The 16,879-nt window shown below is 42.9% G+C and overlaps 2 protein-coding genes across 2 annotated transcripts; both read left to right on the forward strand.

The window, feature by feature from the left end:
* Positions 1-183: 183 nt before the first annotated feature.
* On the forward strand, positions 184-7,724 carry LOC129596817 (uncharacterized). The gene is made up of 26 exons (XM_055494191.1): positions 184-831; positions 1,078-1,171; positions 1,331-1,386; positions 1,464-1,507; positions 1,578-1,630; positions 1,701-1,766; positions 1,823-1,873; positions 1,941-2,029; positions 2,117-2,265; positions 2,497-2,621; positions 3,004-3,569; positions 3,673-3,835; positions 3,913-3,972; positions 4,832-4,901; positions 4,968-5,001; positions 5,068-5,173; positions 5,304-5,359; positions 5,441-5,537; positions 5,638-5,703; positions 5,763-5,813; positions 5,892-6,129; positions 6,190-6,314; positions 6,383-6,565; positions 6,703-7,076; positions 7,195-7,357; positions 7,419-7,724. The coding sequence occupies exons 1-26, from the start codon at positions 776-778 to the stop codon at positions 7,494-7,496; spliced, it is 3,213 nt and encodes a 1,070-aa protein (XP_055350166.1). The 5' UTR covers positions 184-775; the 3' UTR covers positions 7,497-7,724.
* A 1,118-nt stretch (positions 7,725-8,842) lies between these two features.
* On the forward strand, positions 8,843-10,383 carry LOC129596818 (5-hydroxytryptamine receptor 1D-like). The gene is made up of 2 exons (XM_055494192.1): positions 8,843-8,978; positions 9,220-10,383. Exon 2 carries the CDS (start codon positions 9,316-9,318, stop codon positions 10,381-10,383), a length of 1,068 nt encoding a protein of 355 aa, XP_055350167.1. The 5' UTR covers positions 8,843-8,978; positions 9,220-9,315.
* Positions 10,384-16,879: the final 6,496 nt, after the last annotated feature.

Raw genomic sequence — 16,879 nt, forward strand, 5'->3', positions numbered from 1 at the left:
TTGCACTGGTTAGTTGCACTGGTTGGTTGGGTTAGTTGCACTGGTTGGTTGTACTGTGATCGCACGAAGAACAGAATGATAATAAACCTTACTCGTGCCGAACAGCAGATAAATACGGTACAGCAATTATGTGTTCTGGCTATTGCTACAGTATAACACTGTCATTACACTTTCTTGTTTACTAAAAACCCATTGCACGAGGGTGCACTATGATCCCACAAACGGCAGATAAAAAACCTTACTCGCACCGAACAGCAGATAAATAGATAAATTCGGTGCAAAATTACTGCAGCCGATAGATAAACTTGCACCACTGTCAGGTCCGGCCGCTGTCTTCCCCCTACAGGGCATCGCGCACGTTTTGCAGAATGCCAAGCAGCGTGTGCGACTTTTTTCGTACTCTACACTCTGTGGTGCAAGTTCATCTAGCGGCTACAGTATCTTTCTAGGTTTACCATAACGCTGTACGTTATACACTTCCCTAAAGTTAATTACTAAAAACTATTTACACGAGGTTGCACTATCGAAAACGATTTATCTGGTGAACTAATTATCATCACCACCATACCAGTAGGAGGCGTATAACCGCAGGCGCAGGAGACTGACCTTGCCGACACCAGTTATGCGGTTGCTGTGTAAATCCTAACAACTGTCCTACTGCTTCTTTGTAATTCCTTCGGGTTTTCTAAGAGTGCACGCATCGACCGATAATAATTTCTATTATTCAAGCTGATTTTTTTGCTTTTCTTTGTGGAGTTATCAGTAATTCCAGACGATGGCACTATTCTGGATAGCGGCATTTGTGGCCGGACTCGTTGCGTACATTGCATAGTAAGTACAGTATAATCTAAAAACCTAATTATATTTCTTTTTAATTTTACAAATAAGTATCATAGTAAGTATAATTTAAAAACTTATTTATGTTTCTTTTTACGTTTACAAATCTTGATTTTGATTCGTAATTATCACGGTAATAACCGAACACTGATGCTTCAAAATTGAGTTAGGAATTATGTAAATATTGTGTATATTCAGGCATTAGGTAGACATACTTGTTAACTTCGACGTTTAATTTAGCGACACCTACCGCAAAAGTCGCTACTGGTCTCAAAAAGGAATTCCGTCACTGAAACCTGCTCCACTATTTGGAAGCCTTCTGACTAAAATACGGGTACGGTATAAATATTGTTATTATAGGATATTCGAAAGGGTTCTTTTAAATGGCCGCTTTGCCGGAGACTTTTCGAGTCGATGCATAACGCCTCCATTTTTTCAATCTCCTATCGAAGCAGCGGTTTAGAAATATTGAGTATATATGTGTGTGTTACAGACGGGACAAAGGGAATTCGATCTGAAATGGACAGAAAAGCTGGGACCGATTTTCGGGTAACACTAACACAATACTGAACCGCGGAACAATACAACAGTCCGAACAGGTTACGAAAATGATTGCCATTTTGCAGATATTTCGAGGGACCCTCTCCGTACATTGTCACATCCGACCTCGGTAATTCGGTGTATTTTTAAAATTTTACCACGATGGCCTTTCATTAATGCGGTTGGTTTCCGACTGGCAGAGATGCTCAGACACATCATGGTGAAAGATTTCTCTCACTTTGCTAACCGGCGAGTAAGTGCCTACTACATACGACAAAGGATGGCGCAGTTTTTAACAATCTTGACAAGTTTCATTGGAGCAGGATTTTGGTGTGAAAGGACCCATTATGGAGCTGAACGTTGCTGCATTAAAGGATCAACACTGGAAGGTACTTTGCATTTGCTGCCGTGTTGGATCTGCCTATAACGGGTCGATTCCTTGCAGGATGTGCGAAGTGTTCTACTACCGGCTTTTACGTCCGGCAAATTGAAACAGGTTAACCTTTCGTGATTTTTACCCGAAAATAATTTCCTAACTTCATGCCATCGTCGGATTTTTTTAGATGAACAATTTATTCAAGGAATGCTGCGATGATCTTTTGGGAAGACTCGATCAACTCGCTATCGGTGATGAAGAATTTTCGGCAAAAGAGTAAGCTACGACCGGTTTTTGTCGTTCCCCTCCTCTATGAACTGTGCTGAAGAGTGAAGTAAAACCAGTTTCTTTTGTTCTAACTAGCTTATACGGGCGGTTGGCCTTAGATGTAATCGCCACGACCTTCTTCGCCACTAAGGTCAATTCCCAGAAAGATCCAAATAGCAATTTTGCCAAGAATGCCAAGAAGGTCTTCGAGTTTTCTTTCGTCGCTCTGCCGGCTTTTCTTTCCAGTAAGTCGGTTCTGGTTCGTATTTTCGGTTTCCTTTCACAATACTGTAGCGGTCCGCGCAAGTTACCGTACAGAGTATGTTTAAGGGAAAAGCACAATTGTAACATGTGCACTGTCCTCGCGCATTTGTAAGTACGCACGCTATAAGTGGTTTTCTCCTAACCACGATAACTCTTTTGTTCAATTCAAGCTGATTCCTACAGTATTCCAAAGCGCATAGCGTTCTTTGCAGTGATCTTCCCAAAAGTGAAGTTGGTGATGAAGTTTTTTGGGATGCAGACATTTAATAAAGTTGCTATGGAGTTCTTCGTCACTCACACGGCGCAGATAATTCAAATGCGCAAGGAAACGAAGCAGGTTCGCTCCGTGAAATTGCAGTTATCAAATAAAAATGTTTCGAATTTGGATTTTTGCGCGAAGCGCGAGGTGTTGCACTTAAGCCTTCGTCCAGGGCAAAAAATTTGTCTGACGCCACGAAGAGCGTAACGTAACACTTTTCCAATTCCACAAACCCAGTACCCTTACCCAATAGTACTGGCGTTCGCGCTCGTGCAATAATGTGGCTAAAATGTTTCGAATTCGGGTTTAAAAAGTTAATGTCCTAATAACTCGTCTTCCTGGGTCAGATGAACGTTGTGCATTAATGCCGATGTACGGTACGTACGGTAGTACGATGATGTATGTACAGATATGTAGCAACACTATCAGTACAAAACGATAAACCTTTTTGCATTACCAGAACCGGCGAGACTTTCTTCAACTGATGCTGAACTCCATGAAATCAGATAACATCATGACCGACACTAAGCCGACCCAAACCTTGACAAGGGTGCATAGTGAAGCCGAGCCGGATGTGGCGTCAGCTGCTATGATTTTAAGTGGGACCCGAGACAAACCTATCTCCCAATCCAACTATAAACTTTCTCTGGAAGAACTCGTGGCGCAATCCGTCATCTGCTTCCTGGCCGGGTACGACACCACGGCTTCGACGCTGACCTTTATGACCTACTGCTTAGCCACCCATCCCGATATCCAGGAGCGTTTACGGAAAGAGATTCGGACGGTCTTAGCCGACAAGGATGTGATCGAGTATGATGATCTGGCAGAGATGACGTATCTGGATCAGTGTGTTAATGAGACGCTGCGACTGTATCCGCCCCTTTCCCGAATTGAGCGCGAGTGCGGTGTAGAATGGACGTACGAAGGCGTCACGTATGAGAAAGGGACACTTGTGGCGATACCCATGTTTACCATTCATCGGAATCCGGAATATTGGCCGGAACCCGAAATGTACAATCCCGATAGGTTAGCTCACGGTCAGGCAGACTTTAAACTGTGCCATATTTTACAAAAGCGGTTCCCTATGGTTATCAACCATCGAACCAATTACTGATGACTATGTTTGCAGATTTTCGAAGGAAGAAAGAGCTAACATTAAGCCCTACACTTTTCTGACTTTTGGTCAAGGTCCACGCAATTGTATCGGGATGCGGTTTGCTTTATACGAAATCAAAATGGTGATGGCTAGTATTTTAAAGAAATACCGATTTGTCCAGAGCCCAAAAACGCAGGTAACGTTTAGGAAGTGTGCCAAGCATCGTATTTATGATAATTTACCCTAATCTTAGCTATTTTATTGTCGCATCAGGTGCCGCTGGTGTTGAAAGATGAGTCGGTTGGATTAGTGACTCCGGAAAAGGGCATTTGGGTGAAGATCGAAAAATTGTAACCTTTAACTGGACTACTACTACGGAGAAACAAGTGAAAAAATGTGTTTTTTGGCTTCGAAGTTCGAATTACTGCAGTAGCAGGTTTTCAGTATTGTGATTATAAGCGCTCATAATGTCCATGTTAACTAGTGTGCGTTGTGTTATGAATATTCTTTACAGTATCGCATCCATGCCGTCATGTTTATGGGACGAATACGTTTATGATACGAACTATCTTTTTAACCATCAAAGATACGACTAATATAGTCTAATAATTTATAGTCTATACTCTATCTAAGCAGTCGTGCCGCAGATACAAGCGGGCTGCTGATATTTGACAGTTGTTTATGATAATACGATAATACCGTTTGAAACTGTAGATTTGTGGTGAAATGGTATGCCAATATTTCTGCATACTAGAATAAAAAGTACTGTATTGAAAAAAGTAATTTGTAGTTATATGCAATGCTTATCGAAGCCACAACACACCTAATGATAACTGTCAATACAGGTAAAGTATATGATGTAAGAAAAAGGCACACAAAAATCCCGGTAATGTAATCCTTGAACGCATACAATGTGCCATAACCGTGTGGCTGGGATATTCAAAGGCAAGATTGCATAATACAAATGACCAAAATGAATCAGCCAGACAGCTGATACGCTCGATGGCCATTGTATACCCAGCATAATCTCCCACTTTGCTCTGACTGTCGCGATAAAACCTGTTCTTCTATTATTTGCACACCGGTGCAGAAAATGCGTTATCCATGTTATTCCACAGCCTTATTTTCTGTACAGCCCACCGCATACGTCTCGCACCGACAACATCAAAGCTGAACGCGCTTCTGTCAGCAGATCGCTAAAATCAACAAACTTCCTACCGCGTGTGTTGGATCGGCATTTCCTAGCATCGATCGCGCCGCCAGTCAGTCTGCAATTCTTCGCAGTGTATACATCCCTTTTTAAGAAATGGCAACAATTTTTATTGCAGCTGCTGTGCTGGGGTTAATTGCCTATCTGATCTAGTAAGTAGTGGCGATAATTTGTCCAATTTGTCCAGCATGGCAACCGACAATCGTTTTACTTTGTAGCGATGCATTTCGCAAGAGATCGTACTGGCCGGATAAAGGTATCCCGACACTGCCTGGATTACCGGTTGTGGGCAATGTTTTTCAGCAGGGTTTCTTTGCTACTAAGGTAACTTTAACTTTTGCAGTCGGCAATATATCCGCTGGGATCAGCGAGGCTAACGTCAAACTGAATAAGAAACAGCAATTTTCTATACAGCGATGAATCTTTGCTCTATTTGCTTTTCGTTCTACCGTAGCCCGGCGAGGAAACCTTCGACTTGGCAATGACGAAGAAACTCGGCAAAATTTTCGGGTAGGGATATGTTTGATGAGCATTTATATGTTTGATTATCATGCAAGCGATCTGAATACACTGTTTTCTTATGTTGGGTAGATATTTTGATGGACCAACTCCGGTTGTCATGATCAGTGAGTTGGAGATGCTAAAGAATATCATGGTCAAAGATTTTGGGCATTTCGTCAATCGTCGGGTAAGACTGCATGCAGTACCACTGTATTGCTGTAGTAATATTATTATACGAGTTCCGTAATTTTAAATAATTAACTCATTCACTTCAATTCTGTTTCAAGGAATTCGGCATCAGCGGTCCCGTAATGGAACTAAATGTCCTGGATCTTCGCGACCAGAAATGGAAGGTATCCGCTCTAAATACAGAGCACATGTTGGCGATTTCAACTCGTTTGCCGCTTTCTAGGATGTTCGAAGCGTCCTTGTGCCGTCATTTTCGTCAGGAAAAATTAAACAAGTACGCATATAGTTTACATGAATTTACATACACCGAATCTGCTAAGTGTGAACTCAAGAAATGGAGAGCATTTTCTAGATGAACAGCTTGGTTAAAGAGTGCTGCGATGTTCTACTGACAAAAATGGGCGAATATGCGCAAAGTGGCGAAGACTGTCCGGTGAAAGAGCTCTATGGTCGCCTGACCATGGACGTCATCGCCACCACATTTTTCGGCACCAAGGTCAACTCCCAAAACGATCCGAACGACGGTTTTGTCCAGCACGCCAAAAGCGTTTTCAAAGTATCACAGTTTGAACCTGCAATTATGATTCTCAGTATGTGCTTTACCTGGATGTACAGATTTCTGCATCCCAATAAAATGCTTATTTTTGCAGCTGTGTTCCCTAAACTAAGATTTCTCTTCCAAGCTTTCAAATATCAAACGTTCCCGAAAGACGATATCGACTTCTTCGTCAAAAACACCGAAGAGATTGTCAAACTGCGGATAGGATCAAAACAGGTACTGCATGAACCATCGCAATACAAAATTATAATGCCGTGCTCTGACCTTTCGAATGACCACCGTAGGTGCGAAAGGATTTTCTACAGCTGATGCTGAATTCTTTGAGGTCAATGAAAGACACCCAGTCCGGCAAGGAAACCCAAACGGTCGTGCGGAATGACGGCGCGCAGGAAGCGGATGTAGCGTCGTCCGGACTGACACTGGGCGAGAAACCGCTAACCAGTTCTAATTATAAACTAACTAACGAGGTACGCTTACAAATAGAGTAATGATGAGGTTCAAAAATAATTGTTTTAAAAAGCGGTTTAAATGTATATACAAAATACATAACTGTATGCGCTCATTACATAATTGTTATAATTCTTCCACTGGCTGTTATGCTTAGGAACTCGTGGCGCAAGCCATCATTTTTTTCCTGGCGGGATACGAAACCACAGCCACAACGCTGACGTATTTGACCTACTGTTTAACCATCCATCAGGACGTGCAGGAGAAGCTGCGCAAAGAGATCTTCGCTGTTCTAGGAGAAAAAGATAACGTGGAATATGACGACTTAGCGGAGCTGCATTACCTCGATCAGTGCATCAACGAGACACTGCGCTTATACCCGCCCATTACCCGCACGGAGCGTGTTTGCAACCAAGACTGGGAGTACAACGGCGTTAAGTACGAAAAAGGGACGATAGTGGCTATTCCCATCCTGGCGATTACTCGCGATCCTGACTACTGGCCTAATCCCGAGCAATACGATCCTGATCGGTAAGTTTACAAAACAATAACGTAACGTTTTCTTAACGTTTTTTCGAAATACAAGTAATAATTATTGTCAGCTATCGCCTATCACTATCAGTGCTAATATTTTCGTCGTATGGTTTAGCTTTTCCCCGGAAAACAAACAGAACGTGGCTCCGTACTCGTTTATGCCGTTTGGGCAAGGCCCTCGCAACTGTATCGGCATGCGATTCGCCTATTATGAAATCAAAGTGGTGATGGCGCATCTGCTGCGAAAATACCGCTTCGTTAAATGTGATCGAACACAGGTATGCAGTTCGCCTTGCTTTGTTTCGAAGATATTTCTTGACATTGGGCTTATCCCGTTAGATACCCTTGGTAGTGAAAGATGAAGCTGGAATACTGGGCACGGAAAAAGGCGTTTGGTCGAGAATCGAAAAACTCTAAAAGCGGATTTTTAGATTGTCGTTTTATGCTTTTCTTTTAATTTCCTTCGTGGCTGCCAATGTGATCATTATTTCAACTGTCCCTGATCTTAATTAATTTAATATGACAGATCGCTGAAAACGAGTATGATTATAAATTAAACCGAGTATGATTATATAATCAATCAAAAACTGCGGCCTGGATCAGATGTCTGTCTCCTTTTTCAGGCGTGATAAAAAGATGTTTTCGTCCACGGTTACGGGTGTTTTTGATAGATTATGCATGCAGATTGTAATGAAAAGAAGATGCAAACTGTTTTTACTACAGGATAAAATTTCCTTTTATGTCACTCGTTAACAAGCGGCATTATTTGCTGCATAATGGAAATGACACTGATACCGGCTTGAAATACTGTAATATTGACCGAGTAAAACGATCACAAATTGCAAGACATGGATTTACCAGTACCGTGAAACAATAACTTTTGTCTGCGGTTTCCTTTTCCCAGGAGCGGTATACAGGATGATCTGGCTGTTTTCATGCGGCAACGCAATATTAAAGATCTGTAGGGGGAATTTCTAAAAACGTTGCTAGTCTCGTCTGCTTTTGATTAGTGACAGAAGCTATGCACAGCAGGCACGAACGCTTTATTATTCCGCGCATATCTTGCGTTTCTTGTTTTTCTAATTCTTGTAACCACCAGTCGTAGTCTATGGGTGCCGCCACTGCATATATAAGCAGGCATATATATTTATGCATGTATATGCGCTTCTTGTAAACAGTCTCTCCAGTTGCATACTTGCAATTGTTATTTCGTGTTTCCGGTATGGAGATGATTTACTTAAATAATTAATCAATTGTGTATAACTGGAAAATTAACGCCAGCTGCTCCGGATGTTGAGAACTTGAAAATTATTTTAAATAACACCACATCGCTCAGGTATCCCTACTCTGCGACAGAGTGGAGTGAACGAACTGATTCTATGTTTCATTCTTCAAGGCGTTAAACTTTGCCGTTTTCATGGGGGGTCCTGCCCGCAACTTGTGTTAATCGTTAAATCCTTCCGATGATACGCATATCCACGTTGCTTTGTATCCATATTATTAGGTCGGACACTGTGCCTTGACTACCTTATGGGCGTTCTACAATACTACTCCTATATTTATTTTGTATTTCGTTTAACAAACGTTGCTTAGTAGTACACACGCCTCTTGTGTTTGAACATGGTTTCAGCAGGTGTGTCAATTAAAGTCAGTTTACCGGTCTCAAAATGAACATCTCCTGACAAAACAGCTGCTTCCCCATTTATACATCTTCCGACGTGTATATGATTCCGGCCACGCCGATACCATGCTCTTCAGTTTACCGTACTCTAGTTCGTTCAACCGCGGTTTCGTGCAACTATCGTTTTCACGCTGATTCACCACAATGTGTATCAAATATCCACAACACGCAAAATGGTGATTGCAACAGATCGGTAGTATCTTCCCATTCAAAACCAGGTACTGTACCACGTTGTCTCTGCTGAATTTTCTTTGACCCTTTGTAATGATTAGCAAGACACAATTCATTAATCGAAACTTTTCTCTGCACGGAAATTTTTGCATGCATGACTTGATGACATTCACCCTTTGAAAGAAGTTCGTTCACTGGTATGTATTCTTTATGCCACTCACTTGTGTATTCCGCATGACTGCTTTTCACTATAACAGCGTTATCACAATAAAATTTCCTTCCTTCCAGTTCGTTTTCTTCCTTCCTTTTCCAACTGCTCCCTTGCTTCAAGGATAAATTTCCCGCCTAGGTGCAAAAGCATCAGAACTGACCTTTCCCAAAAAAATGAACGCAAGTCTGCCAAATGCGACAATCGTCGCGGCCACAAACGCTAGCGCTTCTTATGATAGCAATTCGGGAGGCAGCTTCGTTCCCACGTACCTATCCCTAGTCATCATTCACACGATTGGCCTGATCCTCAACGCGATCCTCGGCTGGACATTTGCCATCCGGGCCAACCAAAAGGTCCCTTTCGACTTCTACTTTCTCAGCCTGCTGGCGGTCAACATCGTCCTGGAAGGGACGATGATCCCGTTTTCCTACATCAACGCTTTCTATCCCGTGCTGAACATCGGCATCCCCGGCTGCGTATTCTACGTGTACGCCGTCTACGCCTTCAACATTGCTCAACCGGTCAACCACGCCGTCATCGCCCTCAACCGCATCTGGGCCATGGTCCATCCCATCAGTTTCCGGGATTTTCAGAAACCCCGTTCCGTCGGCACGGTAATCGCCATCATCTGGGTGGTGCCGCACGCCATCGCCATGTCCACGGCGGTCATCAGCGTGACCTCGCGTCATGCCACGCAGAGTATGTTCTGCTTTAATATTATGGGCGTTCCGTCGCTGGCAGAAAAGATCTCCGAGAGTATCCAGAAAATCATCGGGTTGCTGTCGTTTTTAATCACGACGGCGTCAATTCCCATTGTCATCTGGAAGCTGCGCAAGCGCCTAATGGGGAAAGAGAACACGGTGCAGCCGTCAACCACCAATCGCAGCGCTGCCAGTAGTCAGCAGACGGCGCACTCCATGCTGAGTCAGCCGGCTACGTCGCAATCCGCGACCAACGGTCTTACGCCTCTCAAAACGAACGACGGGAAAGATAAAGAGAAAGCCCAAGAGAACCAAGCGAATTTGTTCATGGGGGTGTTAGGTGTCAGCATCGCCCTCTGCTGGGCACCGTACGCCATTTATTTCGGCTTTCAGCCTATTTTTGGGTACTTTAATATGACCGCCATTTCCGTGGTGATCATTCTGTCCAGCTGTCAATCCGTTGCCGATCCGGTTCTGCTGTTCTTAACGCTGCCTAAGTGGCGGAAGACCGTCACGGATTATTTTTCCAGTTGTAGATAGAAAGAGAGAATTTAGTCGGAAAACGGAAGGAGGTCGAAATTATGTAAGTTCACTCGATCTATGTGCTGTACGTTGTATCGTAAACGGTTATACCAATCTATCTTATAACCCGTACGAAGAGTGACAAGAGCACTTGTAAACTTAACTGGTACTGACATCCTATTCTAGGCCTCAGCTGTTGCCGAACAGATCTACGAACGGCATAAAATAGTATTCCGGAACCAGAAGTGACCGCGTCCAGATTCGTTCGTATTATCAACTATTAGCACAACTCGCACAGCACTGCCTTTATACACCTTTGCTACTAGACAGAAACTCTTTGGATTTCCATTAACAAGAATTTGACGCAGTGCATCATCAGTACCATACCGTATTTAGGCGATGCCCGGCTTATCTACACTATACGGTATTAACAAATTCCAATAGTCCCGCTGATGGGATTTACCTTTTTTAACCACTGATTTTCGTTGCTTTGCTTTCCGATATATCCGTAATTAAGTGGTGGTCGGTACTCGTATGTGTTTAGATTGAGGGGATACTGTCTGCTATTCTGCCGTTCGTTTCCGGCTTACAAGTTCATTCTCTTGCCTTTAAATTACGAAATGCTTAAAAACTTCGTGCTCCCGGCTTACAGGAACTGGGACGGCATCCATGTTTTGCATGCTCTAAGTTTTATTCGATATATTTGATAGAAATAGTTGTGCCTGCACTGCCTGCAAAAAAATCCATTACGTTTATGCACTTTTTCATCAGCTCCAATATAAATTAGCAGCGTAAAGAGTAGCGTTGTCTAACAATAAGACCAAAACCCTTCACAAAATCAGACGAACAGAAAAATATCAAGAACTAGCCCAAATTTTTAATAATTCATGAATTGTAGCTGGTTGTTTAATGAAGTTTTTCACGACGGAGGCATGATAAATTACCGTAAAATAATTCTGAATAGCATACAGTGTGATAGTTCATATATATGAGCACACTGCGCTTCCTGAATAATCTGGGGAAATGTATATGAGAGCAGACGCGAGAAGTTCATAAAAATGGCAGTTTTTCCTACCGTGCAGTGTTTTGGCATTGGGATTCACTACAGAAATTCTGTGTGTATCTTAATTATTAATTCTTAGTGTCACACCGGCTACACATTTCATGAGGTTATCCAGGAAGGCTGAGGAAGCGCAATGCGCTCATACTGCATATGAACTATCGCACTATACACACTTCAGAATTATTGTGGTACGGTAATACATCATGCACTCCGGCGTGAGCAAACTTCATTAGGCAGCCAGCTACCGTTCGTGAATTATTAAAAATTTGCGCTTTGTCAATCGGTGTAATCTTGTGATTGTGAGGTGTAGGCTGCGCTGTTATCCTCAAAATTTGCAATAAAATTTTCAAGTGCGTGGGAAGAACTGCTCGTTCTCGTTGTACAATTGCTTAAAAGCTGCGCACCTACAGCAAGATAACGAACAATTCTTTGTATCAAAGCCATATAAAAGTAGAATTCCAGGATCGAGTCACAGGAAATACAATTTTATCAGCTTGATTTCTTTTGGCCGTGCACTGTGTTCAAATGTTCACAAAACATGAATGTCACTTTGGCGAATTCCACGGACATCTTTACGCCGGCATCGTACCTGCAGCATAAAAGAGCCCCGCCCGAACCGATAAGTACATCGTATGTCGCCTTAGTCATCCTTCATATTACCGCATTTCCATTAAATACCATCCTTTTTTTCATGTTTTTGCTACGCGTCAGAGACAAGGTGCCCTTTGATTTATACTTTCTCAGCTTGTTATTTGTTAATATGCTGTCTGACTCCACATCCCTGGCATTTTCAGCATTCAACGCTTTCTTGCCTAAACTAAACATCGGTGTTCCCGGCTGTGTTTTCTACGTATACACTGTTTATGCATTTAACCTTGCCCAGCCGATGAACCACGCCGTAATCGCCCTCAACCGCATCTGGGCCATGGTACACCCGATCAGTTTCCGGGACTTCCAGAGTAAACGCTTCGTGGGCCGGTTGATCGCCGTTATCTGGATTGTGCCGCACACTATCGCCCTAATGTCTGCTATCATCAGTGTTACCGCCCGACAACCACAACTCACTAAATTTTGTTTCAATATCAGCGGCGCGCCAACGCTAATGGAACAAATTTCTGAAAACATCCAGAAAATTATCGGACTGGTGTCGTTCTTGATCACATCGGCGTCCATTCCGGTGGTTGTATGGAAGCTGCGCAAGCGTAGGCGAAAAGGGACGGCCGTTCAGCCGGCTACCAATAACCAGAGCGGAAGCAGCAGCCAACCAACCGGTAGGGTAACCCTCAGCACTCAACAAAGCCTGCAGCTTGATATTAGTAGCCACTCAAACGAACCCCGCGATAAGGAACAGTCTCAGGAGAACCAAGCGAATTTATTAATGGGCGTATTAGCGGTGAGCATCCTCGTCTGCTGGGGACCGTATGCCATCTATTTTGGCTTCCAGAATGTATTTCACTACTTCAGCGCCAAAGCCATCGCCGTTGTCATAGTGCTGACAAACTGCCAATCGAATGCCGATCCAATCTTATTGTTTTTAACGGTACCAAAGTGGAGAAAAGCCGTTACTGAGTACTGTACTTTACGAAGTAGACGTTAAAACGATCGCCACGAAATCACGGGATATGGCAAAACGGCACCAGTAAAGATCCGTACCAACGGTGCATATTTATGCACCACTGGTGCATGCACCGTATGTTTTGTGCACCATGAACCTGACCACTACTTACCTCACAATTGTCAGTTATTGTACAGAGTATAGTATCTATCGTCACCCCTTCGCCGCTTGCTACTCTGCCCATATATGCCCCTTATATTATGGTGCATGTTTATGAACATTATGGTTCATATTTTTGTGCACCACTGGTACTTGCATAATTGCATTTACAAGTATTTACGCTTCATTAAATTTTTTCAGGTTGTTTATCGACATCGAGAAAATTCACGTCGTGTTCGAGCACTGGGGCATATTAAGGGTATAACTTTGCATTACTAAAACTCTGACCCATAAACCAATTTAAAATTTAAAGCCTTAGTTCAATAACTTCCATTGTTTTACACTCAACCGCAGTCGTACACGTGGGGTTTGGGGCAGCAGCATACTAAGTATTTTAGAGTACAGTGGCGCCATTAACTTCGGTCAGTATCATAGTACAGAAATTTCTGTACAGTATATTTCCTGTTTTTCAGCGAATTTTTTTATTTGTGATTACACAGACTGTTTGCACTGCAGTCATACTGATTCACATGCTGCTTTTCTTAGATAGTTAGTGTATTTATTAAACTGTTATTAATAGATTGATAGTTAACTACAGTACTGATTTGAACCAGAATGCGCATTATTGGGCAGTACAGTACTCATGCAACCATAAAGCCCATACTAACTATTACAAAAACTTAGTCAGTACTTTTACTGACAATAATGGTTTCTTTGATATCGCATGCTTCTTTAACAGTCGCTTGGAGACAGTTTGTGCTTAGTCAATTTTCGTCGCGATGAGTTAACAAACTGTGTGTTAGTAAAAGGATGAGTATGAGTTGCTGTATGTTTATGCAACAACAGCAACAACACCAACAAACCGTGAGTTAGTAAAAGGGTTGTAAGACAACGATGAGTACTACGGGTAGCAGTACTACTGTAAAACAAATGTGGTGCTAAATAACTGCTAATGCCATACTTGCACTGCGTATTATACACAAATTAATACTGGGCCAAGGTGCATACTGTATAATTTGCAGCAGCGCCTTGTAAGTCAACTTGAAAGCCGTCGGAATTACCTCGTAAATCGACCGATTTGTGGTGTGAACGATGGCGAAAGCACTTTACAGTAAGTACTTACGCACTACAGATATTGCAGTATTTATTTCAAAATAATATAATACAGTACTACCAATACATTTTCAAGGTGATCTTCCCGAACACCGCCGAACATCCCGAAACAGGCGAACAGTATATGGGGCATTTGCACAAGTACTGCCCTGCTACAAAGTACTGCAGTACATTATAATCTTCCAGTACCACCACACTACAACTAAAACATATTCTTTCCAAAAAAATTAAGGTAGAAAGTAGTTCTATACCTGAAAATGTGTAAGCGAGGTACAATCAGCTCGAGAAAAGTCTACCTTAATTACAGTATTTCTATTTGGTTTCATTGTGTGTTTTTTATCAAAGATTAACTCTACTAATGAATCGCACATTTATTCAGTACTAACTCGAATCCGATTGTTTATGGTAAACATTAAAAGCTAGTACTTAGCTGCAAAGTATTATAGTATTTTCAAAGCGTAGCAGCACTTTGCTTTATTCGGCACTGCAGTACTTTCAGGTGTCTCAATCACTTTGGTGCATCATTACTATGGCAGTATTATAGCACTATCAAAGTACTGTTCTACTTTCAAAGTACTACAGTACATTCCAGGTGTCTCAGCGCTCAGTCATCTGTTTCGGCCTGTTCGGGGATGTTCGGGAAGGTCACTTTGGTGCATCAGTACGGTGAAAGTATTACCCCTACGTCCAACTTTCAAAGCACTGTAATACTTCCAAAGTACTGATGCACCAAAGTGACCTTCCCGAACATCCCCGAATAGGCCGAAACAGGCGATTGAGCACTGAGGCACCTGGAAAGTACTGCAGTACTTTGAAAGTAGGACAGTGCTTTGAAAGTACTGTAATACTTCCAAAGTACTGATGCACCAAAGTGACCTTCCCGAACATCCCCGAACAGGCCGAAACAGGCGATTGAGCACTGAGACACCTGGAAAGTACTGCAGTACTTTGAAAGTAGGACAGTGCTTTGAAAGTACTGTAATACTTCCAAAGTACTGATGCACCAAAGTGACCTTCCCGAACATCCCCGAACAGGCCGAAACAGGCGATTGAGCACTGAGACACCTGGAAAGTACTGCAGTACTTTGAAAGTAGGACAGTGCTTTGAAAGTACTGTAATACTTCCAAAGTACTGATGCACCAAAGTGACCTTCCCGAACATCCCCGAATAGGCCGAAACAGGCGATTGAGCACTGAGGCACCTGGAAAGTACTGCAGTACTTTGAAAGTAGGACAGTGCTTTGAAAGTACTGTAATACTTCCAAAGTACTGATGCACCAAAGTGACCTTCCCGAACATCCCCGAACAGGCCGAAACAGGCGATTGAGCACTGAGACACCTGGAAAGTACTGCAGTACTTTGAAAGTAGGACAGTGCTTTGAAAATACTGTAATACTTCCAAAGTACTGATGCAACAAAGTGACCTTCCCGAACATCCCCGAATAGGCCGAAACAGGCGATTGAGCACTGAGGCACCTGGAAAGTACTGCAGTACTTTGAAAGTAGGACAGTGCTTTGAAAGTACTGTAATACTTCCAAAGTACTGATGCACCAAAGTGACCTTCCCGAACATCCCCGAACAGGCCGAAACAGGCGATTGAGCACTGAGACACCTGGAAAGTACTGCAGTACTTTGAAAGTAGGACAGTGCTTTGAAAGTACTGTAATACTTCCAAAGTACTGATGCACCAAAGTGACCTTCCCGAACATCCCCGAACAGGCCGAAACAGGCGATTGAGCACTGAGACACCTGGAAAGTACTGCAGTACTTTGAAAGTAGGACAGTGCTTTGAAAGTACTGTAACACTTCCAAAGTGACCTTCCCGAACATCCCCGAATAGGCCGAAACAGGCGATTGAGCACTGAGGCACCTGGAAAGTACTGCAGTACTTTGAAAGTAGGACAGTGCTTTGAAAGTACTGTAATACTTCCAAAGTACTGATGCACCAAAGTGACCTTCCCGAACATCCCCGAACAGGCCGAAACAGGCGATTGAGCACTGAGACACCTGGAAAGTACTGCAGTACTTTGAAAGTAGGACAGTGCTTTGAAAGTACTGTAATACTTCCAAAGTACTGATGCACCAAAGTGACCTTCCCGAACATCCCCGAATAGGCCGAAACAGGCGATTGAGCACTGAGGCACCTGGAAAGTACTGCAGTACTTTGAAAGTAGGACAGTGCTTTGAAAGTACTGTAATACTTCCAAAGTACTGATGCACCAAAGTGACCTTCCCGAACATCCCCGAACAGGCCGAAACAGGCGATTGAGCACTGAGACACCTGGAAAGTACTGCAGTACTTTGAAAGTAGGACAGTGCTCAGTCAGTGCTTTGTTCGAGATCCAAAGTCACTGATGCATCATGCACTGATACAGTAATGCTATCTACTCAGAAATTCGGCCTGATAGAAGTCTGGAAGAATACTGCAGTACTTTGAAAGCACTGTCCTACTTAAGTACTAATGCTCCAAAGTACTGATGCACCAAAGTGACCTTCCCGAACATCCCGAACAGGCCGAAACAGGCGATTGAGCACTGAGACACCTGGAAAGTACTGCAGTACTTTGAAAGTAGGACAGTGCTTTGAAAGTACTGTAATACTTCCAAAGTACTGATGCACCAAA

The sequence above is a fragment of the Paramacrobiotus metropolitanus genome, unplaced genomic scaffold (genome assembly GCF_019649055.1).
Source record: "Paramacrobiotus metropolitanus isolate TYO unplaced genomic scaffold, Prichtersi_v1.0 Parri_scaffold0000096, whole genome shotgun sequence".
Classification (NCBI taxonomy): domain Eukaryota; kingdom Metazoa; phylum Tardigrada; class Eutardigrada; order Parachela; family Macrobiotidae; genus Paramacrobiotus; species Paramacrobiotus metropolitanus.

Bases quoted from the DNA above. Each gene is read 5' to 3' on its own strand.
- LOC129596818 (XM_055494192.1), top strand. From the start codon at position 9,316: ATGAACGCAAGTCTGCCAAATGCGACAATCGTCGCGGCCACAAACGCT.
- LOC129596817 (XM_055494191.1), top strand. From the start codon at position 776: ATGGCACTATTCTGGATAGCGGCATTTGTGGCCGGACTCGTTGCGTAC. The intron at 2,622-3,003 runs GTTCGCTCCGTG...TTGCATTACCAG, and splicing joins TGCGCAAGGAAACGAAGCAG to AACCGGCGAGACTTTCTTCA. The intron at 5,174-5,303 runs GTAACTTTAACT...GTTCTACCGTAG, and splicing joins AGGGTTTCTTTGCTACTAAG to CCCGGCGAGGAAACCTTCGA.